The following is a 26,154-nucleotide window of genomic DNA, read 5'->3' on the forward strand; positions in this document are numbered from 1 at the left end:
TTAAGTTTACATCTAAAAAACTTTGTACTTTATAATTTAAAATAAATATTTATAATGAACGTTAATATTATAATTATACTAATGGGGAAAAATAAGCAAAAATTGATTAATTCATGCTTAATTTTATGAATTTTAAATAAATTTAGCCTTAACAAAAATTACTCAAGAAAAAATAAGAAAAATAAAGTTATCGCAACAATTACATCGTTTACATTTTTTTAATTAACAATTTTTGAATAATGTTTATAAATATTAGTTTAATTTTAAATATATCATTTACAAGAAACTTTAAAAAAAAAAAAAAAAAAAAAAAAAAAAAAAAAAAAAAAAAAAAAAANTTAAAATTAAAAAAAAAAAAAAAAAAATTAAAATTTAAAAAGTAAATAGCAAAATTTAGATGAAATTGTTTGTTTACTAAGATAAAACACAAATGTTAAAACAATTGCACTCAACATTTGCCAAGACAGTTGAAATTTCTTGTTTCGTCATTACATTGTGGGAATCTTGCCAAAGTCCCGTTATTGACGCAAGCAAACTTTTTTCCATTATAATTTTCCATCGCCCTCCCCTTAGCCGAACTCCTGATAAAATTCATCACTCAGACTATATAACTTCCAACTCGATCTCTTTTCCACTCAAACAATTAAGAGATATCTTATTCCGAAACAGCTGATAGATTTGAATTACATTTATTCCCATTGCTTTCAAGTTGACAGGTGAAAATTATTTTCCCCAACCTGTGACGCACGATAACCCAGACCGCAGAATTGGAACGCAACAGCCTGAAAGGGTGTAGAAATAAAGCATCAACTTCAAAGAGGTGTGTCTTTGTGTACGAGTTTTCGGGCAAATAGTGATTGAGCATTTAAAACAACGCGCATCCGTTTCCGATTTCGCTCTTTTTTACAACACTCCTCTTCAAATCTGTAGTCTGAGATGGCGACATGCGGCGTGGTTTCTATAATACCTAAATCGAACCCTAAATATCTTTCGATTGCTTATTCGATTTTGAGAAATGATATACGAAGTGGTCAAGTTTGTTGGAAGTCTACAGCAGCTACAGTGGTAACTCCTGAAACGTCAACAACTTCAAATGATACTACGGAGTACCAAAAAGATGTTCTAGATTTGACGTTTGAAAATGCCAAAGATGCTTACAAGAGTAAAACCACGTGGGAACTGGTCCGAGCTCTCATGGTTCTCAAGTTATCAACTTACGATTTCTTGGTGGAGAATAACCAAAAGGTAATATTCTGATTTAAATTGATTCGACATTATTATTTTTTTTAAATTAGTTTTCATTTAATAAAAAAATTAAGAATTTTTGTGTGCGAAATGCGATGTTAAATGTATATTTTTCCTCAAATTTCAAGATTTTTGTTATTTTTTTAAGAAATTTTTTAAAATTTAAATTAATGATTTTTAAGAATAATTGACTCTGAAACATATACTCATGGCTTTTTTTATTGTAATAATTTAATTTGTAAAATTGTTGAAAATTTAAATCAATTAAATTCGGTTATTTACGGTCTTTTTTGTTGTTGTTGTTTTAAATCTAAATTTTAAATTTTTATTCAGAATGTGCAATTAAAAAAAAAACAAAAAAAAAACAATATACCTTTACTTGATATATTTTTTATGTTATGCGTAATTATGATTTATTTTATTGTAATAATTAATTTTTTAAAATTGTTAAAAAATTAAGTAGATTAATTTATATTAATGATATGTTTTGTATTTATGATATTGTTAATTTTTTCCAGTTAAGTATGTATTTTTAGAAATTTGTTGAGCTTAAAAAAATAAATCAATCAATAAATAAAACAATAATTTACTTATTAATTCTTGAGTTTATATAATTATATTAATAGATTTTTATACAGAATCTCAATTTAAATTATTTTTCTGTTATAAATTTTAACCATCACTTTCTTTAAAACAATTATTTTGTTCTAAAAAATTACAGTTATTAAACATATTACGTAATGTGAATGANTGCGGCGTGGTTTCTATAATACCTAAATCGAACCCTAAATATCTTTCGATTGCTTATTCGATTTTGAGAAATGATATACGAAGTGGTCAAGTTTGCTGGAAGTCTACAGCAGCTACAGTGGTAACTCCTGAAACGTCAACAACTTCAAATGATACTACGGAGTACCAAAAAGATGTTCTAGATTTGACGTTTGAAAATGCCAAAGATGCTTACAAGAGTAAAACCACGTGGGAACTGGTCCGAGCTCTCATGGTTCTCAAATTATCTACTTACGATTTCTTGGTGGAGAATAACCAAAAGGTAAGATTCTGATTTAAGTTGATTCCGCATTATTATTTTTATTAGTTTTCATTTAATTAAAAAAAAATAATAAAATTTGTGTGCGAAATGCGATGTTAAATGTATATTTTTCCTCAAATTTCGAGATTTTTTAAAATTTTTTTTAAAAATTAAATTCATGATTTTTAAGAATAATTAACTTTTATTACATTTACTCATGGCTTTTTTTATTGTATTAATTTAATTTGTAAAATTGTTGAAAATTTAAATTAATTAAATTCGGCTATTTACGGTCTTTTTTTTTTTTTTTAATCTTAATTTTAAATTTTTTATTCAAAATGTGCAATTAAAAAAAACAACAATATACCTTTTTTTAAAATATTTTTCATGTTATGCGTAATTATGATTTATTTTATTGTAATAATTAATTTTTTTAAATTATTAAAAAATTAAGTAAATTAATTTATATTAATGATATGTTTTGTACTATTTATGATAATGTTAATTTTTTCCAGTTAAGTATTATGCATTTTTAGAAATTTGCCTAGAGGCTGAGCTTTTAAAAATAAATAAATCAATAAGTGAAATAATAATATACTTATTAATTCTTGAGTTTATATAATTATATTAATAGATTTTTGTACAAAATCTCAATTTAAAATATTTTTCTGTTATAAATTTAAATAAATCATCACTTTCTTTAAAAAAATTCTTTTGTTTGAAAAAATTATAGTTATTAAACATAGTACCTACGTAAGGTGAATGTACAATATAAATGCAGTTGCTAATAATAATTTTTGTTACATACTTGCTTGATTTTAAGATAATATTTTTAAGTAAACCTTACTAACCTTTAATCCCAATATTAAATTTAATTTAATTTTTATACTTATTGTTGTAAATTAATCTTATTTTTTCCTACACAATAAGAATTGTTCAATATATTCCTATTTTTTATTTTTTTATTTTTATAAAATACCACTGAAGTATTTACCCCTAATTAATTATTATATTAAAATTGCACTTGCATGTTATGTTACTATAATGTCGCTTGCCAATACTAGCAAGCCTGCTCTGGGGAATCTAAGCGATTTTAAAGCAGAGGGTGCTTTACTTGTTTTCAGTGGCGCCATCTATGGCCGAGAATACGACTTCAGCCACACACACGTCACAGTCCGTTTTACGCGAAGCACCCATCCATACTTCATTCATTCATCGTAATTTTGACATGAACCAGAGAACGATCGATCTCCAATTCAGCTCCTCCAGAAATATTGATTTGTTATGGGAACTTTGTGACCCCGACAGATTAACTTCGGTCGGCGGCGTTCGAATATTGAGAATAATTTATCGATTATTTAAGAACAGCTTCAATTCAAAAAAAAGAACCAAGCAAAAATTATTATTTTCCTAATATTTTTTATTGTATTAAAATATTTGCCCCATATTTTTAAACATTTATTGTAAAATAACGAGTACAGTATTTCAGTATTAAGTAGTTTGAATATACAAATTATAATTTCCTTTAAAAAATTTATAAAATAGTATTTGTAAAAAATAATTTTCATTAAAATTAAATTGCAAGGAAATCTTTCATTAAAATTCACAGGTTCTTTATTTGAAATTAAACTCCGTTAAAGAAACTATCAGACTAAGTTGAAAAATTCGAAATTCGATTAACGCGTCAATTTGCAAACAAATTATTGCATACTACATGATTAAGTTATGAGAATTAAACCTACGTATAATAGTTATGAAACCTTATGGATATAAATTTTATACAGCATTTGTAGTTTATTTTCTTCTCTAATTTGTTACCAACATGTAGATTAATGTTTCAGTGCACTTAAAGCTTTAAAACATTAATGATCTTTCATGAAAACACTCGAATTTTGCGTTAATTTATCTGATTAATTTATTAAACTTTTTTGAAATCACTTATTCAATTTTTAGTGGATGTAAGCGATAAACTAACAGTCAAGTCCTTGAACTTGATGAGATCGTATGATCTTTTCAGTTTCGTCCTTCTCTGGACGGCGCCCTACTTATGAAAAATGTTAGTCGGGAAAAGAAAAAAAGAAAAGAAAAAGGATTGTCGGGAATGTGAAAAGAATGAGAAAGTTTTTTTCCAAGTGTACATGCGTTAGAGGGAGAAATTAATATTTTCAAGTTAAAAATACATTATTTTTTGAAATCGGTGATTAAAATTATGAAAATAATTCATCGCAATTTATTGTCTGCCTCATTTCTGAACAATCAATGGACTTATTTTAGTCCTCTAGTTGTAAGGTGTAATGCAATATTTATTTGATCAGTTAGTTACAACTGTTTAGTGAAAAATATAAATTTTTTGAAAACGTAGTTCTTTTCAATGAAAAAAAGAAGAAAAAAAGTGGGGATTAAATCATCGATAATATTTAATTGAATTTCATTAAGAAATATAAATTGCAATGCTGACCTTCTGATCGATATACCAGTTTAATCTGGCGATGCTCAAGTTGGACCCTGGGTCATCAAAACCCACATTCAAAACAAAAATTAAAATGAGTTACATATGCAATATTTTTTTTTTCTTCATCTGAAATTAAAATAATCAAAAATCATGAATTGGTGTTTGTGTTATCGTGACTGATATGCGCAATTGTATTTGTTACTGGCCTAAGTATCAAACGCCGATATTCTATGGAATGTCTGACGTATTTCTTACTTTGCCGTTCTATAGAATGCCTAGATAATGTGGCCTTGATAATGAGTGAAATATTTTATACTTTCTTTCATGCTATATGTCGTCGCTAAGTTTTCTACAGTCTATTATAGAATGCCAGATTTTAAACTTTGTATAATTCTCTTCATAATTCTGAATATAAAAATTGTAATAATGGAATGAATTGAAACTTTAGTCTTGCAACTCTTGACCGCAGTGAAGTTAAAAATAAAAATCCAAACTTGTTTTTTGTAAGCTAATTTTTCTTATTGAATTTTCAAGTCATAGAAAATATTAACAAAAAAGTCGTTCAACTTCATTTATGAAGATACGTGGAAGGAATTAATAACTAGACTTATTTCTAGTTATTAATTCCTAGAGAACTAGACTTATTTCTTTTCCATTAGTAAATGCCCTTTACGCGTCTTTACTGTATGACATTCGCTCTAATTACTTTTGCTGACTGTGCAACTATTTGGAATCAAATTCATAAAAAATAGCGTTGAGGAACAGGCTTTCTATTTCTTCAAACATTTACATTAAGAGCAGGAAAAAAATCTTAATTTCTGTAGCTTCACGTGCATTTTGTGTTTCCCTTAACATTAACATAATTACTATGACTTGATGAAATCAACTCGTAGCTATTTACTTTACAATCCTCAATATCTTTCGGAACATGTAAAATAGAAGGTAGTTGCACGATCAAAATAGGGAACAAATAGCGAACGTTTTTCTAGAATTTTTTGGCATAATTAATCAGCTTTTTCACTTTTTTGAAGTGCAATTTGGTATTATGCATTTGTTTAGTTTTAGATTTCTGAGGAGAATATTTTTCCCCCCGTAATTTATGCAAAAACAAAATATTTTATTGGAATATTTATTAAAATCAAACACAGATTTTATAATCCAAATTAGTTTTCGCATTAGTTTTCAGTTTTCAAACATTAAATTTAATTTAAAAGCAGGGTTGGCAAGATTTTGCCNGAGAACAATTACCTCCTTATGATTGATTTAAATTTGTTTCAAGTATTTTGTAATAATATTTAATCAGCAATTTAGATAATTTGGTTTTTGCCGGTTTTTACCAGTTTTTGCCGGTTTTTACCAGGTTTTTGCCAATGTCCTGGCAAAAACCCCTTTTTGCCGGCAAAAACTCCAACCCTGTTTAAAAGTAAAAAAAAAATATATAAAAGTCGAGAAATCTTGAACTTAAAAAATTGTACAATATTAAATGACCTGTTCAAATTTATTAACTGCATATTTTTACTGGTTAAAAATTTTATGAGAAAATCTGTAGAAGTTCTAAAAATTATAAAATGCTATTTCTCCAATTTAATGAAACTGGATCTAATCTTTTTCTTACGGATCCCTTTGGTCGAACTCTGGTTCCGGGATTCGTAGGTACCTCTGTGATTTTTATTTCTCCGTTTTTCTTTATTTGTTTGCTAAACTTAAATTGTAACACCATTTTATTTCAGTTTTTCAGTTCAGTAACGCAATTTTTGGTTTCAATTTTGCCTAGTGTAATAAATGTTGGTAAATTTTGTGCAGTATGACCGACTCCGACTTTTGTGATTTTAAACAATACATTTTATTATATTCTCGGACATTTAAGAAAGTATTCAGGGCGACTGTTAAAAAATTTAGGCTCACCTAGAATTATATAAAATTTAAAGTAAAGTATAATTTTTTCAATTATTTTAATCTATGTGTTACATATATGATTTAAAGTAAAATTAAAGCGATAGTAAAAAATTAAAACTCAAAAAAAAAAAAAAGAACAATTAGAACATTATTAGTTAGTGTATATTTTAAAAAGAAAAACCACCCTTTTATTGACAGCCTAATCATTATCACATTTAATTTCACTGTGCCTTTATATCCAGCTTACTCTACTTTTGGAATTAGTTGCATTCTCTTTAAAACATTTTAGCAATAAGACTTCCAATGTGAAATTTTTTTATTTCAGTTAAATAATTCTATTAATTGTATGTTATTTTAACTAAGAGAGCAAAATATACGATAATATATCGCCTTAAATAACCTTTAGATAAGGTTAATTGTTTAGTATTCCTGATTTATTTCCTTCAGTTTTTCTTTTTCTTTTTCCCAGTGTATGTTCACTTACATGAACATTCTTTAACTCGGGTGATGACACATTTATTTCATCAATCACGCCTTTCTCTGTTCTAAATCATAAAATAGTCGTCTGTTTAAATGAAAAACGTCGGCTGATTTTGTGAGTTCATCTGTTGAATATCTAGAATTCCTGCCAAATAATTCTACTGCTTTCTTGATAGTTCTTAAATCTTGTATTATTATTTTTTTTCTCCAATTGCATAGTGATTTTATTTTAGTGTGATCATTGTCGGATTAACCATCAAATAGTTTATTCTCTGATAATATTAGATTTCAATGAAAATTCCATTTCCTTTAAGACTTCATAAAATGTTAAACTATGCACAGATAGTGTATTTAAATTCAGGACCTGATTGTGATTAGTTTTGGGCCCTGTGCCTGGATGAGATTTTGTGCAACAATAACATGCAAGGAAAACTTGTCAAAAAATCATACATGAAAAATTGATCCCTTTTTGTTTAATTTTTGAAGAGGCATGATACAAATACTTAGACGTTCATATGATTATTTATTAAATGTTAGTATTATTATTTTGAGTTTTACTAAGTTAAATTTTCAAAAGCGCATTTCGAGCTATTATCATTTTCTTAAATTATCATTCATTCGATATTATCATTCATCGAGCTATTATCATTCATTTTAAGTTCTTTATTTTTTTCAAACACAAATTTCTTGCTATGTTCATTTTCTTAATTGCTCATTTTTAGTTAAGCCAAACGGGCATATTAAGCAATTTTTTTTTATTTTTTTATTTTTTTTTATAAATGCGCTTTTTGAGAATTAATCATTTTTCCGAACTCTCATTTCATGCTACGCCCATTTTCTTATATGCAATTTTTGCGCTATTCATTAAAAAAAATAAATAAATAAAAAAATAAATAAAAATATAGACTTGTTAGTTTTATATTTATAATAGTAAATATATTTAATATTCATTTAATATTTGCATATAAAACTTAAAATAAAAACTGTTGATTTGTTAAAAAAACCGATAACTGTTAGTTGAGAGTATTCATTATAAAACTTAATTTTTGAAGGGGGAAAAAATGATTATGCTAGTATTGGTTTTATTGAAAAGTTATGGAGCTTTTACTATCTGTTCTACTTTTATATGGCGAAACCTTTACTGCCCATAAAAATGTGATTATGTTTTGAGTTACGTTTTTGTAAATAAAGAAGTTGACAGGTTAACTCATTAAACTCACTTTTTACGCTCTAAATTACATTCATGGCGTGAAAGCTAAACTTTATAATGATGATATTTATAAACTCGCGTAATTTTACGTTGGTTTTTATTTTCACAACTTTTCTCATTTTAAAAGTGTTAAAAATGTATTTTTTCTTTTATTTTTCATCGTTACTAATTTCATACATTTTGTTTAAAAGAAAAAAAAATAGATTTATTCTATAATCTTTACATGCTTGTATCAAATAATTATTTAGCACTAAAGTCTACTGACTTGTGATGCTTGTAAAGTAAAAAATTGAGTTTTTAAACTTTTTACGATTAAAGTGTCTTATTTTAATATCTTAAATGGAGATTGTGCTGCATTTTAGTAAGTTTGAGAAGTTTAAATATGTATTAGAAATAAAAACATCATGGAAGAAGGATAGATTGCATACAATATCAAAAACTTTAGAAGATATAAAAACATTAGTAGAAAATAATACAAAATGTTGTTTTAAAAATCATACTTTGTATCTTCTTTCCCTTAATTCTAATCCATAATTTTCATTTAAAAATCCTTTTTTTCTTCTAAAGAAAAACAATTAACTTATTATAGGTAATATATTTCCTCTGCAGGTAAACGTTATAAAAAGAAAATATGAACTTTTAAATTTTTATCGTGAGAATAGCACTAAAATATGTATTATTTTTTAACAGATTATAAAACTATCTATTATCGATATATATGATTTGTTCCAGCAAAAAAAAAAAAAAAAAAAAAAAAAAAAAAAAAAAAAAAAAAAAAAAAAAAAAATAGGTGTCTGTTTTAATTTATCCGCAAATTTTAATATGTACGATATTTTATAGATATAAAAAAATACTTCCTGAAAAATAAATTTAAAAAGTTTAAATTATTTATTTATTGATTATATTCTTAGGTGTTGTTCCAAAGTTATAAAGATATCTCGTTTTATTTATTTGTTTTAATTATATTTTATTAAAGTTGTTACAAAAACAGAATTTTTTTTAAATTTATGAATTATTGAGCTTTTAGTATTAGCCTCCTGAAACCGCAAAAAATGTACTTGGAAAAATGAAGTTTAAAAGAAAATAAATTCATAAATACAATAAATTTATTTTTAAAAAAATTCCATTAATTGAAGTTATGTATTTTAATTTTTAGTACTTAATGATATTTCAATTTTGTATTTCTTCACATTTGGACATGAAACAAAATCCACAATGACTCAAATAATAAACTATTTATTTTCCATAAAACTGTCCAAAAAGTTCCTTAAATCGAATTTCGTACCTTTCATGAATTCTCACTGCAAGCACACAGGGTGAAAGGAATTGTAATTCAACTAATTCAATTTCATTACAACTAATGAAGGTAAAACCAATTATATTTTTTCATAGACAATTGCTTTCTAAAGGCATGCGTGCGGAAAAAAACCTTATATCATTATTTCTCTAGTGATAAAATTATACCAAATGATGTTCAATATATTAGATACCGTGTCTCAAAAGGATATGCTACTTGTTCAAGAGAGGATTTAAGAACATCTTGGGTGAAAGACTCCACAATTTCTATTGCAATGATGTTTCTGTGTATTGTGTTATCTATTTCCTGAAACTATGGAAATACTTAATATTAGGAAACCATTTCATTTGAACCATTTCTTTAGGAAAAAATTTGGCTTTTCAATATTACATTGCTCCAAGCCTTTTGACTTGTTATAATAGACTTTGTAAAAAGTTTAATTTTTCCCCCTATTTCAGCTGCTTAAGTTTGGAAAACGCATACTTGGCCGGTCACTGTTCAATTCATTGATGAAAAATTCCTTTTATGGACATTTTGTTGCTGGGGAAAATGAACGAGAAATACAACCTGTTATTCAAAGAATGCGCTCGTTTGGTGTAAAAAGCATCTTGGATTACAGTGCTGAAGAGGATTTAAGTGAGCAGCAAGCTAGGGAAGCTGAAATGAGGTATAATAATCAAATATATATTTTTTCATTAGGCTTAATTTGTTTCAAATTTATAAATATCTTAAGACTGAATTTGTTTTGTTCCACAAATCAGTCTGGTTCCAATTCACACCATATTTTTTAAAACTTTTTTTTCTCTTCATATTCCATTTTTTTTTTCAAGTTGCATAAATAATATCTGTGTTAAAAAAAATCACGTAAAATTGTTTAATAAACATCATTTAAAAGTTGTTTTAACGAATTGTGTAATTTTGCTTTGGCATAATTTTAATTTTATAATTTTTATTTAAAGTTTATAATATATTGTTTAATAAGTATTTGAATTACTTTTAGTGGTTGCTTGTCATCAGCATCTGAAGATGGAAAACTTGGTACGTAGAATAAATTTATCTATCACTTTAATTAGTTGAGAATTCTTTGCTATTTTGCAGTGTTTGTAGTTGTCTTGATAAGCTATACTATTTTGTCTGTATTTGCCCTGATTTTTAGATTTCTGTTTTAATTTTTGCATATGCTCAAATACCCCATTTTCTACGAGTACTAATGCAGATTTTAAAATAATCGATTTGAAGAATCGATAGATTTAGATTCAACATCTTTTTATTTTCATTAATGAAGCTAGAAAAATAGCAAAATCAGATTGTTCTAACATTGGGATTTTCCACTAATTATATGCATTGCACAGGCATATAGACTTAACTGCAAGATTCATTGCTTCTATTAACTGTCCAGTTTTTTTAAAAAACTGTTCCAATTTTTTTCTTTGGCCTACTATAAAGCTTGTACTTTGCTTCCAAAAACCAAAACTAATTGAAAATGTTTATTTTAAGTTCATATATTATTTTTTAATTAATGGAATATAGTATGATGCATATTTTCAGAAATGACATAATAAAAGTTGAATAATACAAAGAAAGTGTATAACTACAATTTTATACACATATTTTCAAAAATTATTGTTCTTACAGATTATGGAAGATTACCTCAAATATTGCAATCGAAAAAAAAATTATAATCCTTAAAACCTTTTCTTACTACATTCCTGTTTATTATTTTGATCTTACCTTTTTATTTATCTATTATTTATTTTTAGAGAATTTTGAATAGGATTCAAAAAATTTGCTAAATTTTTTAAGTATAACAGAGTTAGTTCATTTTATTTTTTAAAAAAAATGTCATATTTTTTGCAGGGAATGTTCAAAACACTACTAGCATTTAAATAATAAGTTTAATATTGTTCTTATTTTAAAATTAGTTTTAGTGCAACTATATCCTTTTTGTTAATTTACTATTTTTATTACCTCATTTCCTTTATACTTCTAACAGAAACTAAATATAATAAATAAAATAATATTTTTTTTGTTGGAAATGTCACTTTAATTGAAATTGTATTGACCTCTGCCATTTCATAGTGAAAAATATTGATATTTGCGTAAAAAGAAGATGAACGTATGCATATATGCATATTTTTAGTTTATATTTGATATTAACTGATATTCTTTTAATTACTTATTAAAATTCAATTTATATTAAAGGTGAAATGAAGCAGTATCAGCCATATGAAGAGTTTGCTGATAGACGAAAATTCTGTCCTGTTGCTAGAACTTATTTTTATCTGGATGAGGCTCAATGTGAAAAAAACATGGAGATTTTTCTTAAATGTATTAATGCTGTTGCAGGTAATTATTCTCAAATTTAAAATCTCTTTTATTCTACATTGGTAATTTTCTTTTTATGGTAGTTTCTAAGTTTTCAAAATGTTCATATTAAGCTCAATTTTAGAAAGCCCGTGAAGGTTGTTATTAAAATGTATTGATGCTTTATTTTATTTATTGAAATTTTACACATTTGTGTCAGTCATTCAGATTGTTTCTATTTTTAAATAAGAAATTAAAATGCTTCAAAGCTTTTAAATTCAATATATTTTAATTAATATATAATTAATATTAATATTTAATTAATATTAATATTTAATTAATATTAATATTTAAATAATATTTAATTAATTTAATTAATATTTCATTTGTATTTAATTAATAGTAGATTTTAAACTTATGAGTCTAGATAACTAGATTTTGAGTCTAGATAACTAGACATCCTTCAAATAAACAGACTCTTGACTTCTGCCAGCTTTGTGAAGTGGGGGTGTTATTGTAACATTATAACGTTTTCAATGACTGCAAACGTTAAATCATATTACTTACAGGGTGCTCAAAACCTCTACAAAGTGACGAAGCCATTTTAAATGTAATTTATAAGAACTGAATTTTAAAAGTAAAAGGTGTTGCTTGCTGTATTGTTACATTAGAAAATCAATAAATTGTTAAAAAATACAATGTTAAAATAGTTCTAAATTTCGTAACTAGTAGCAACATAGCGCTAGTTGCAACCAGCTTTTTGGAAAACAGAAAATAGTTTTGCTGTAATTACTATGCAAAATGCTAATTTAATAGATTTAATAAAAGATTTAAATTAGCATGGAATTTTTTAATGTATATAGTTTGCAAAATATAAAAAAATTGTATACTTTACACATTATCAGATTTTTGCCACTTTTTTTAAAATCTTTCTTGTAACTTATCTCTCAATCTTGTAATCTCTCAATCAGGCATTCATATATTTTTAATTGTTTTTTCAAGTTTATTTTTGTTAAAAGAAATTCTGATTCGTCCGTATCTAAGAGTTTTATATTTTATACAACAAACAATAAAGTTAATAGTATACTATACATTTTTATAAAAGTCTTGCAAGATAATTAGTTACAATTTTCATTTTGATCATATCAAATCTGTTTTATTTAGGTACCACTCAATCGACAGGTTTTGCTGCTATCAAATTGACGGCACTTGGAAGACCTCAACTTCTGGTAGGTTTTTCTTGTGTGTAATATAATATGCTTTGCTAAATTCCATTTAAATAAATTTATTCTTATAAATACAATTATGTGTATGGTAAATATACATAATTATACGATGAATTGATTTGCTTGCAATTTGTTGTTGGTTAAAGCATTACAATGCATTCAGATTTGTTTTTAGCTTAAGATAATTGTTAATAATAATTATGAATTAATCTCAGTTTTAATTATTTTCAACTGTATAATAGGTATACCTAAGTTTGCCTCTCCCATTTTCTACATATTATGATTATTAGTAGTTTTAAGGTCTATTTAAAACTCATTGAAACTAGATGATTGTGTTACTAATACTAAGAATAAGTTCTCATTTTTAAAAAAGATTGAAGATATGATTTTTTCTTTAAAGTTTTTCTTTTTTTTTAATCATTAGTTTTTTTTAAAAACTTTTGTTTCTATAAATTTTTAAGGTTAAATTGTTTGCAAGTACGTGAGTAATTATTAAAATGGTTAAAGACATCATACACAGAAAAATTCTGCATATTTCAAGAAGAATTTCCAATTTCAGATCTTTGAAAATATGAAATCTTTTGTATTTCTTGTAATTAATCATTAGTTTTTTTTAAAACTTTTGTTTCTATAAATTTTTATTGTGAAATTGTTTGTAAGTACGTGAGTAATTATTAAAATGGTTAAAGACATCATACACAGAAAAATTCTGCATATTTCAGGAAGAATTTCCAATTTCAGATCTTTGAAAATATGAAATCTATTGTATTTCTTGTAATTCAAATTACTTATCTAATATTGGACAAAATCAAAGAACCCAATTAAAGAGTTTGCTAAAACTGAAATTCTGTTTCGAACCAAAAAGTGTTTAAATCCTAAAATTGCTAAACTGTCTTTGGACTCTAGTAGATTTTTTGCAATTTCAAAGTATTAAGATTATTTTCAATGCTACTTTATTATTTTTTTAATAAAATGTAGCCATATTTTAAATTTAAAAAAAAAATACAATAAATACTAATAATAATAAACTATTCTTAATGCTTTGAAATCTTGCTTGCTGCCTAGAAATCTTGTTTAAGTATTTCATTTTTGACTTATGCTTTTTTTTATATTTCTTTTTCTCTCTTCTCTACTTTTGTCACTTCCTTGTTTTTGATTTGCTTCTTTTTTCTCTCCTTCTTTCTTCACACGGCTTAATATCCTCCTATTCATTCTTTTACTGTCCTTTTTTTCTCATTGTACTCTGCCTGAATAGGAGAAGTTTATTCTTGCAATGTCTGGTTTCATTTCTTTGGGAATGGTGTCCAATGAAGCTTAAATAAAAATTAAAACCACATTTCTTGATTGTACTATCACGGAAGATAAGAAAATGAATTCTTTTTTATTCTAACATGCATAAAATTATACTTGTAAAAACTAGGGTGGCTTCTAGTAATATAAGAGCAAAACATGTACTCTAGCATAACCTATTTTAATGCTCAATTTGAAAGATTGTTTAAAATTAATGGAAAAAATGAATGATAATCAGCAACGTTGGGATGGTTTAAAATAAAATTAAAACTTAGAAAAATAAAGAGAATATGCTACTCAGATTAAACAATCTCATTTCATAGCTTTGTTATTTTGTTAATATGGGGTATATCATGTACCCCTGTGCCATAATTGTATCGACATTGTCGCAGAATGTTAGAGTTCATGCAGAAAATTTTTTCGTTTCAGAAATAAAATTTTTTAGTTTTCTTTTCTGCAGAAATTTACTTTTAAAGTTGGAATATCACATTTAAATAATCACTTTTTGACATGCTCAATTTAGACAAATAGTATCCTTATTCTATGTATTTTTGGCAGTTATTGATATTGATTTATTTTCACGTGGTTTTTAAATATCCCGATATGTTTCAGATGATATGAAAAGTTTGAATCGTGCATTTGAGTATTTACTTTTTAAGGCAATGATTCTAAAAATTTTTTTAGGCAGTTATTGCTTTTGATTTCCACATAGTTTTTAAACCCAATATTTTTCATATGATATTATTTATTACAACAATCAAATCTCGAAACACAAGACTCATTTGAGTAATTCCTTTTTGAAGAGTCTGATTAGTGTGATTTTGTCCTAAATCTGCTTTTAGGTAGTTATTGCTACTAATTTTATGAATTTTTTTTTTTTTTCAATGTGATGATGATTTGGAAAATGCAGTAAGGAAGATACTTAGGATGTTTCCCCCCCCCCATCAAAATTGAGTATATCGCCCACAATATTAGAATAAAAATATTACATGTTCAATTTAAAAAATTATATAGTTTTTTTTTTGCAAGCACAGTGTTTTGTTACTTTAAATTTGTAACGTACATCTTTGTTATTATTAAAATTATCTTGTAGAAAGGTACTTGTTAACGCTTGAAAAAATTCTGTTAAAAATAAAAACAAAACAAAACAAGCCACCATAATTCATACCATGTATTTTAAACACTGGTTAAAAGGTACAATAAGGATTTAAAAAAAAAGTCATGTGTGTTAGTCAGGTGATTATCGGGATACTGAGACCTGATTTTTAAACAAGCACCATTCACAATATGCAACACATATTTGTATAATTTAAGACTTATTTTAAGCTCATAGGTTGAAGAATATATTTAATATTTTTGTGCAATGTATATTTTTCTAGTCGTGTGATAGTTTGTTTAATTTACAGATGCAACTGTCTGAAGTAATTGCACAAACAAGGAAATACTTCAAAAATATAACTGGAGTTGAGCGTTCTATGGCATATGCTAATGTCACTCCTGAAATACTAGAGCATAAATTGGAGGATCACAATATAAATACTACAAAAAAGGAGCTGAAAGAGTTTTTTGAACACATGGACTATGATAAAAAGGGGTAACTAATTAAAAAAAATTTATATTTTTAAAATGAGGCCTGGTTTCAAAACTATATCCAATTTCAAAAATTTTACAGAAGATACAGAAAAACTTCCCATCATAAGCATAAGGCAAATGTTTTTACTGTTTAGGAATGTACTGAAAATCATGATTATTGTAAACTAGTTTCCCTCCAAATTTTTTTTATTTTTTACGTAAAATAGAATTTTTTGGATTGAATTTGCAATTTTTGGATTGAAAGGGTTATTTTTTGTTATTGAATTCGGTTAGATGGAAATTCATAGGCTCTTGTTTGTATTTTATGATTATTGTTAACAGAAAAAAATTAATTAATAATAATTTTTTAATTAACGAAAAATAAATTAAGAAAAAATTAATAATCTTTAAAAATTAAGGTCTAAAGAAAAAAAAATCTGTCCTCATTTCTTTTCTTTTTTTATATTTGTTTTGGAAATTGTAAAAAAAAAATTGGGGAAAAGTTAAAAGTAACTAAAATAGCTTTTTTACTGTTTTATTAGAATTACTCCAAAAGTGTGTTAGGTTTAAAAAAATTACCTTTAAAAAAATGACTAATTCTAAATTATTACACTATGATAATGAATTATAATGTTTAAATTTTTTTATTGATATTAAATAATTCTATAAAATTGTTATTTTTAGATTAATGAATCTTTTTTGTTGGAGTGGCCTTGTTGACATGAACTATGTGATATCAGATCTATTTAAAGTTCCTAACATTAAGGTAATTTCTATAAAGCATTGCTTTATTTTTTTTTAATTACTTGCATTATTCATTAATGTTTTTCTGCTTAAATAATTTAATTGTTGCATTTATATTTTGTTAAAAAGTCTTAAACTTTTTAAAACAGCTTTTTAGACATTTTACATGTTTATATATAGTATCTTAAAAACTAAACGCTTCTCAACTCTGGAATTAATAATGCCCAGGTAGTTTCTTTTTATTATTGAACAATCTAGCGAGAATATTTATGAAATAAATAAATGAGTGAATAATTAACTTCTTAAACAGTATTCAACTTTTTACTTTTTCAGCTTATTTATTTATTTAAGTAAATTTTTAACAAATCTTATGAGATTTGAAGTATTTCATTTCAAAATAAAATATTAATTTGATATATATGTATTATAATATTTCTTTCTTTTTAAATGAAATATTGTTTGTAGTGACTAAAAATTAAAACTTAAGTTGTGTGACGAAGAAAATGAACAAGAAAGTATTAGTATTACTGTCATATATGTAAAACAATCTTGCCAAAATTTTAAAAAAAGTGAATAATGCATTTATGTATAAAAAATTTTAGTATACATAAAAATATTTTAACTTGTTAAAGAGCTTTTTCTTTTATAGAGTGGTAAAATGGAACCTCTTATATCAGCTTTAACTGAAGAAGAGGAAGAAATGTTTCGTAATATGATGAGAAGAGTGCACCATATTGCTAAGGTATTGTTCAACCTTTTTTTCCCTAGATGTAACTTGTTTGTACTTCTGCATTTTTGTGTTTCTCTCTTTCATTCTGTGTTTTGACACTGAGAATGGTTCTTCTTTATAAAACTGAAACAGTAGTATGTCAGTATTGAACTATATATTGCATTTCACATCATCTTGCTTTACTCATCCTATTTAATGTTTGTATGCATGTACAAACTAATCCTTATTACTATTTTTGTATTTTGAAAGATAATAATTGATAGCAATATTATTAAACTACAATTGTTAATTTGAAAATGTTTAATTAAAGTTCAAATTTTTATGTCTAGATTGCTCGTGAGAAAGATGTTAGAGTAATGATTGATGCAGAACAATCTTATTTTCAACCAGCTATCAATAGGATAACTATGGAATTGATGCGTAAATATAACAAGGAAAAAGCCATTGTATTCAACACTTATCAGTGTTATTTAAAGGTACATTGCAAAAAATTATGTGATTTTTGTTTCTGGATTTTTTTCTAAATATTTATATTAAACTTTGCGATATACTTAGAATTTCAAATTTCATCAATTTTAAAAATTTGCTATTGGTATTTTTTTAAATTTATTGTAAAAAATAATTTTAAAAAGCACTTTCATATGAAAGTTTTTCAGTTACAATAGTATTATGGAAAAATGATGTTAAGGAATTTTGTTTCTAGTATTCAAATTTTTTTTTGTGCTTTAAGTTAAATTTTTAACCTATCTGTTTTTGCTAATTAATTTGCTTTACACATTAAAAAAAAACAATTTGTTGATTTTTAAATAAAGTCATCAATTTTTAAATGATCTGAAATAAAGTTTTAAGTATAGAAACATTTAAGAAGCAGAGTAATCAATTTGATTTTCTAATTGTGCTTTGCAGGAGTCCTACAACAGTGTTATTCTTGATTTAGAATTGGCTGATCGTCAGGGATTTTACTTTGGTGCTAAACTTGTTAGAGGAGCTTATATGGAACAAGTAATTTAAAGTTTTAATGTTTAGTTTAAGTTTTCAATTTTATCTTTAATTTATAATGTTTAATTAATTGAGTAAAGCATGTTTTAAATGGTAATTGAAAAACTTAGTAAGAAACGAGCATAAGTGATATTTTGATGAAGGAAAAAAAAAAGAACAAATTTTTTGGAGAAAGATCTTATTTTTGTCTTATTTACATATGTGACAGATATTTTCTCTTTAGTCATTCATATTTTTTCTTAATTTTTATGCTAACATTGCAAAGGTCTCAATGGATAAAGGTACTAAGTGACATACTTGTTTACTAAAATGTCCTTAAAAACCTTCATCCACTTACCTTTTCAATTAATAAAGTTTTTTAATTTCTCCGAATTACTTTTTACTCCTATTTTATTTATTTTTTTATGTTTGCTATAAAAGAAAACATGTAATTAAAGGTCCTAAAAAGTATGAAATTACCTTGAAATATTTATCATGGATATTAATTCTGTTGTTACGAAAAATATTTTATCTATTTTAAATGTTGATCAAATTTCGAGATCATTGTGGCAGCTATTTATTTGTAAATCATGAAGTAAAATTGTAAAGGGTTTCTTTGGGATAGAATGAACATCGTGATGTAAATGTATGTGTAATGTACAGGATACTAGTTAATAAAATCAAACAGCAATTTCGTTGGTATATTCGAGCAAGCAAATTGCTGACAAGATCTATAATGCGCCTTTTAACTAATTTTATGTTTAAAAACTATGTGCAAAATTATTCATATACGATCAATAAGCTAAATTTTTTATGTGAATTTTTTTTTTTTTTTTAGTTTCAATTTTGTTTAATTTAAAGAGCTTTATTCATATTTTTTAAGAATTAATTTTGAATAATAATTTGAAAATATCTAAGAAATAGTGTAATGCTATTATTCAGAAAACTTTTAAAATTTCTTAGTAAGCTTTTTCAATATCTAAAATAAGGAAGACCAGGTACAAATTTAAGTTCTTCTGCAATATTCTTTGCAAATAAATTATATATAAGGAAGTATTTTGTTATTATAACTATATTTTTATTCTTTACTATATTTTTTAACTATATAAGAGCAACTATATTTTTTATTCTTTAAAACTTTACTGTTAATAAAAATTAACTGTTCAGTAACGAAATACTGAATAGTGTAAGTTAGATAAAAATTATTTATTCAGCCAAAATCATTTTTCAATTATTTAGAACTTGTTTCAATTCAAAATTTGAAAATGTTGAATATTTTAAATTTTGTGATGTTTGATTTATACCTTTATAATTGAGATTTTTTATTTTTTGCAAAAAAATTTGAAACTTAAATAAAACTATACCTAGAGTTTTATAATGTGTGCAGAAAAAGAATTTACTTTATAATTTTCATTTTCTTTAATAAGGAACGTTTGAGAGCTCAGCAAATTGGTTATGAAGATCCTATAAATCCTACATTTGAAGCAACTACAGAGATGTATCATAAGACACTCACTGAGTTGTTGGGCCGCATTGTAACAAAAGGTGACAGAAAAACAGCTATTATGGTTGCATCACATAATGAGGACACTGTTAGATTTGCTGTAAAAAAGTATGTTATTTTACAAAATTATTTTTGAATTGTTCATATAACTCAAATTTTGTTTACTATTATCACTTTATTTCACGTAATCAATCTATCTAAATTGCATCAAGTCTAATTCACCGTTTTGAAATGCCTATTTCAATTCTAATCCTTTTATCATTTAATTGATGCTAGTTTTAAGAATTTTAGTGATGTAATTGCTGTTCTAATTTACCTTAGATAACTGTTAAAACATGAATTTCTGTGCAAAATTGTTGGACTTCATATATAATAAGCCTCATCTTCAAATTGTATTGATGAGTATTTTTTTAAAAGTATTTTTAGTGAAAAATATCTTTATTTTCATGTAAGCAATAAGATGTTTCTGTGTTTTGTATTGTTGTCAATTGGAAATTTTGGTAATTTGAAAAATTCCAATTTAGATACAATACTAAAGACTAGTCTCATGGAATAAATGTCAATTTTGTGTATTAAAAATGTGGTTTATTACTCATACCAAAGATTATAAATTTTTGGAAAGAGCTGTTATAATTTCAAGTAGAATTAAAAGACTTGTGGCCAGATTATCTATTGCCACAAGTCTTCAGTTCTGCTCAAAATTATAATAGCTATGTTCTAAAATGCTCTAAAAAAGATTTAAAAAGAACTCTTGAATTGTAAAATAATCTTAAAAAGAATATAAAAAGTAAGAATGATGTCTGCACTTAGTGTGAACAGTCTTAACAGGAAAAAATTAGTGTATATAAAATACATTCTCAGACTAGTAAGTCCCTGATTAAAATGACATCGGCATTTTCAAATTGATTTTCTCATTTAAAGCATTTTAGAGATTTTTCTAATAGATTATGAGGCATTTGGTTTTAGCATTCTACTACATTTCAAGTTTTTTTTTTGGTACCAGGTCTTTTAAATGATGCCTTTCCAATAAGTCATAACTCTCAATATCTTCAGCAATTTTGTTTACCCGCATGTGTTACTTTTTCCCATGCTTAACATTTATTTCAAGTTTCAATGAAATTTGTATCTTGATTTTTAATTCATATTCACAAATTATTAAGATAAAGGCAGGGAATAAATCTTTTAGATTTGAATTCTGGGTCCATTATAAGAGAATTTTTTTAATGTTTTCAGAGCATTTTTAGGTCATCAAAATCCTTGCTTAACTATGACCATAGCAAAATGTGTGAAATGATAATTGTATTTAATGATGTTTCTTACCATCATTAAATACAATTAATCTAAATAATTTGAATCTCAAAACTTGGGATTAATTCAAGAAGTTCAAATATACAATTCCTCAAAAATACCTAAAAATTTTCTTCTCTTTTTAGATATTCATGTCTTCATTAATATTTTCTTCGATATTTATTACTGTATCCCTGTGTCCAGTTTTCTAAATACCAAGTTATTTCTGAAAAATCCTTTTTTTTTTCTTCTTAAATCAAAATTTTTTTTGCATGTTTTATTTTTCATGTTTTTATTTGCATGTTTTATTTTATATTAAAAATTCTTTTATAGAATGGATGAGCTTGGAATTAAACCTGAACATAAAGTAATTTGCTTTGGACAACTATATGGCATGTGTGATCATGTTAGTTTTCCATTAGGTATGTAGAATATATATATATTTCAAAATTTGGCTCTTATGTTGGGAATAATTTTAGCATTTGAGGCCTCCTTTTTCCTTGTATGACAAGATCTGGATAACAAAGACCCAAATGTGGTTTAAAAATACTAGGTCTACTTAATTAAAAAAAACTTTACACTGATTTCAAATAAAAAAATAAAAGTCAACATGTTTTAAACGCTCAAAAATAGATGTCTAATCCTCAATACTTGCCAGACAAGAATGAGAAGAAACAAAAGAAATACTAGTCTAGCAAATGTAATTTTAATATAACATTCATACATACTAGATCTAGCAAAATACGTAATAAAAGTCGTATATCTGATCCGATTCTACAATATCCTTTGTGCATCGACATGCTCATAACCTATCTCCATTTGAATTTAATTATTCTCTTTGTCTTATATTTTTCTTAAAAACTGGTATACTTGTTAAATAAAATAAATATTTCATTCTCTTTTGAACTTTTATTAAAGTTTAAAAAACAAATTATATAATCACACGATAATTATATAATTGGTATGATAAATAGGCATAAAATTTTATTTCAGATTTCCGATAGATTAAAAAATTTTTCAAAACATACATATTTGTTTATAAGTTTTATCATTAATCACTGCTAGACTCAAAAATATATTCATCCTTTTAATATTTATTCCCTTTTATGTGCCGCTAGCAAATAAATGTTTTTATGTCTTACTTAAACTCAAAGAACTAAGCATAGATGGTTCTTAAGTGTATATTTTACTTTTGAAGATATTACCATAGATTTAGTGCCTAATTGTGTTAATAAAATAGTTAAGAAAATTGATATTGATATCTGAGAAGTGAAAAATTGTCTGCTGAAAGATATACTTGTTTTGTCATGTCATTTTTGTGCTGTATTTTGAAGAAAAAAAATGCCCCAACAATGTTTAATTCTTTTTTTTTTATATAGGGCAGTCTGGCTATTCTGTATATAAATATGTCCCCTACGGTCCAGTAGATGAAGTATTGCCGTACCTTTCTCGTCGTGCTCAGGAGAACCATTGTTTGCTAAAAAAGTCTGCCAGAGAACGAAAACTTTTGTGGAATGAAATACAACACAGAATGATCACTGGAAATGTATTCAAGAAACCAGTAGGAAACTACAAGCCTGTCTGAATATAGATTTTTTGTTTGTTAGGTTTTTAATGTAATTTATAGTTATAAATTCATTGAGTTTTACATGACCATTGTGATAAATGTTCTGATTTAATTTTCTTCAATACTTAAACGGTTACAGAAATTAAAAACTCTTGTGATTGTAAAAAGAAATTTCTCCCCTCACTACTTGAAGTATCGAACTTTATTGAATGAAAAGTTAATGTGTGATATATATTTCTTATTGGAGGAGAGAAATATACCTAAATATTGAGAGCTGACCATGTCATTTTAAAAATTATTTTTAAAATTTGTATATAATAAAATTAAAAAGGCATTTGCTTTTTATACAAACAGCTCAAAATATATTTTATGATAAATAATTACGTTATTTAAATTAATATATATTTTAGATATTTGTAATATGCAGTTGTCAATAACATGTTTTAATGTTAGTTATATCTGTTATTTACATTTTATGAATTACTAAACCTACTCTACCATTTTGAATCTCAAATTCCTACTAGGGAAAAATATGTTGTATTTTAAGTTTAGCATGCATTGTTTTTTTTTAAACCACATATCATCATTTGACTCTTACTTTACTTCTGTGTCGTTTTTAAAGTTATAAAATACATTATGTTTTTGTAGACTTTGAGTAAAAACTAACAACTATTTGTGTAAATGAACTACCAAATAAAGTGCTTGTTTGAATTTTTATTTGTACATTTATTTGCGTTTAGCAAATTTTCTTTTTTTATTTCATTTTTAGTGAAACTTTAGAAAAAGTAATTTTACTTAATCAAAAACTAAGGCAGTTGAGTCAAAGACTTATAAAACTCTATTTCCAGGTAGTTAAAAGTTAATTCCTACAGATTGAAAAAAAGGAAAAAGTTTTCCATTTTACGAAAATTATTTAGACAAATATTCATAATTATGTAAACAAAAAATATTACTCAAATGAATATTATAATTATTTAAGTTATAGTATACTCATCATAAACTTAATTACATTTAAATGTTTTTAATGTTTAAATGTCTATATTAAATTGCAGAAAATTATTGAAATAAAATCTGACTTTTGAATTACTACTAAAGGAAAAATGTGATTAAATTAAAAAAAAAAAAAATTAAACCTTAAAAACCCCTATCAATAGCTAACCAGATAAAAAAAAAATTTTGAAAATAACACATTTTCATGTAAAAGAAAATTCTAAAGAGGAATAGTTATCCATGCCTGAATTTTTATTCAATTATGTATTTTGCACAATTTCTATGTTTGTTATAATTATATATGTTAAAATTTATTTCTTACACTGTTATATTATGTGGTATAAAGTATCTTTACATCTTATAGTAAATAAAAAAAATTATAAACATGTTATTCAAAAACATATTAACACTTCTACGATTTTCTCATAATTTTGAGTATAAGTTGGAGTCTCAAAAAAAAAAGTGTGGAGCCTTTTATTTTATCTTATTTTTTTATAGATATTTTACCTTTCCATTCCACAGCTCTGTCGAAAACTATTCTCTTCAATATTCTTATCTCACAGGTATTTGGTGTAATTGTAAGACATCTACAGATTCTATGGTAGAATTTGAACGAGCATTTTGGTACATCACTTGTGGTGAAGGTCTTTTAATAAAGACAAGTTAAATAACTGCACAAGTTTTGGAATTAATCATCATGGCAATATTAAGCCTTATCACTTCATAGCTGAAACTGTTATTATTTTTTTTTTAATCATTATATTCCATATTAAAACAAATAGTTCACATCTTTTCCAATGTTAGCTAATGATATAGTACATCAATATTAATAAAAAAAATTGCAAATTTTTTAATTTTAACACAATACAAATACATAATTGGATGTAAGACTTAAAAAGTAATGAATCAAAAGTTGATGTATATATGTAATTTTGAGATATCTTCAACAGGTATAGATAATTTTATTATTACTTTTAATTAAAATAATAGGTTATGTTGGTACAACCTACTTTTAAAATAAGGAATGGCAAATTTCTTTCACAGTGAAAAGAAGTGCCCCAGAAGAATTTTCTTCAAACTGAAGTGGAAGAAACTCATTTTTTTAAAAAAAGGAGCAACAAATATTTTTTTCTTAAAAGTAAAATTTTTTAATAGCGATAAAGTTTAAGTAATAGTATTAATTTAAGTCAGTCAATAAATCATAAAATCAATAAATCATAAGTCAATAAATAATTGAAAGGAATAAATTTAATGAAATTCTTAAGAAAATATAACTAATTTCTTTCAATGCTTTGCCAAAAGGTGTATAGAACATAAATTTTTTATTTAGAACATTTAAAATATCAACCAAATTTTATATTAAATTGTACAACGAATCACATATTGATAATCATACAAAAATTTTCATAACTGAATGTTGTTAAGTATGAATACGCTAAACAACTCTTAGATAATATGCTAAAAGTTTGTTTCTCTATAATTTTTACATACTTAATCACAGTATAAGTTCGTTTAAGAATTTTTAATACAATAAAAATTTCTTGACAAGGAATGAATTTTTATTTTCATATCAATGATTGATTACATACAATTAAAAAAAAAAAAAATTCCCACCTTGATGTCTTCACAGCATTTTTCTCAGGATTTACAAAAATAATTTTAGGGTTAAAAATTAGTTTTTGTTTAGTTATGGTTCATATCTAAAATTCTCTTTGAAAGTTGTAATGTATCCAGTAGAAAAAAGTAGGTAATATTTTACTATTTTTTTTAGAAAATTTTATTTTTAATAAGAAAATTCAGTAAAATAACTAAAAATAATGTAAGTGCACATATTTATTTAAAAAAATATGAATAATAAATTATTGTAATAAACACTTAGACTTTAAAATTCTGTATGAAACTGTTACAATGAGAAAAAAGTTTTAAAAAAAACCCCACTTATCATATTATTTTAGTTTATAAAGAATTTACAAACTGATATAGCTCATTAATTTTTTTAAACTTTTTTGTACAATATAAAATTTTGTTTGTTTTAAATATAAATAATTCTTTTAACAGTTAAATATTGTATTGGGCATTTTTAGTTTTTTCCACTTTTTTAAACCAGCTCAACCTATTCTTTCAAACAAAAAAAACTTCAGAATTTAAGTAGGTGTATGTGTTAGGACATAAGTTACAAAGCAGTTAATTCATTTTAGTTTTGTAAACATAGAAAAATGCATCTATCAGAATATGATAATAATATAAGATAAGTGGTTTTAACTTATGGAAATTTTTCCTTGAAAGTTCAAGTTTCAAGGGATATAGTAAAAATAAATTTTTGAATTCGTGATTAAGATGTCACTGATTGCA

At 25.0% G+C, this 26,154-nt stretch overlaps 1 protein-coding gene across 2 annotated transcripts; it reads left to right on the forward strand.

Annotated features, from left to right (window-relative positions):
* The first annotated feature begins 532 nt into the window (after positions 1–532).
* On the forward strand, positions 533–23,527 carry LOC107445362 (proline dehydrogenase slgA). 2 transcript variants are annotated; one of them, XM_016059740.4, is made up of 13 exons: positions 533–1,245; positions 10,069–10,277; positions 10,611–10,648; positions 11,813–11,956; positions 13,079–13,143; positions 15,837–16,024; positions 16,687–16,768; positions 17,396–17,488; positions 17,806–17,952; positions 18,383–18,478; positions 19,882–20,066; positions 21,579–21,667; positions 22,625–23,527. In XM_016059740.4, the coding sequence occupies exons 1-13, from the start codon at positions 937–939 to the stop codon at positions 22,828–22,830; spliced, it is 1,851 nt and encodes a 616-aa protein (XP_015915226.1). In that variant the 5' UTR covers positions 533–936; the 3' UTR covers positions 22,831–23,527. The 2 variants fall into 2 exon arrangements, with proteins under 2 accessions (XP_015915226.1, XP_042899720.2); XM_043043786.2 differs by lacking the exon at positions 533–1,245 and adding an exon at positions 2,003–2,296.
* The last annotated feature ends 2,627 nt before the right edge of the window (positions 23,528–26,154 follow it).

This window comes from Parasteatoda tepidariorum, chromosome 1 (genome assembly GCF_043381705.1).
Source record: "Parasteatoda tepidariorum isolate YZ-2023 chromosome 1, CAS_Ptep_4.0, whole genome shotgun sequence".
In the NCBI taxonomy this organism is placed as follows: Eukaryota; Metazoa; Arthropoda; class Arachnida; order Araneae; family Theridiidae; genus Parasteatoda; species Parasteatoda tepidariorum.

Bases quoted from the DNA above. Each gene is read 5' to 3' on its own strand.
- LOC107445362 (XM_016059740.4), top strand. From the start codon at position 937: ATGGCGACATGCGGCGTGGTTTCTATAATACCTAAATCGAACCCTAAA. The intron at 16,025-16,686 runs GTAACTAATTAA...TGTTATTTTTAG, and splicing joins ATGGACTATGATAAAAAGGG to ATTAATGAATCTTTTTTGTT. The intron at 17,953-18,382 runs GTACATTGCAAA...TGTGCTTTGCAG, and splicing joins CTTATCAGTGTTATTTAAAG to GAGTCCTACAACAGTGTTAT.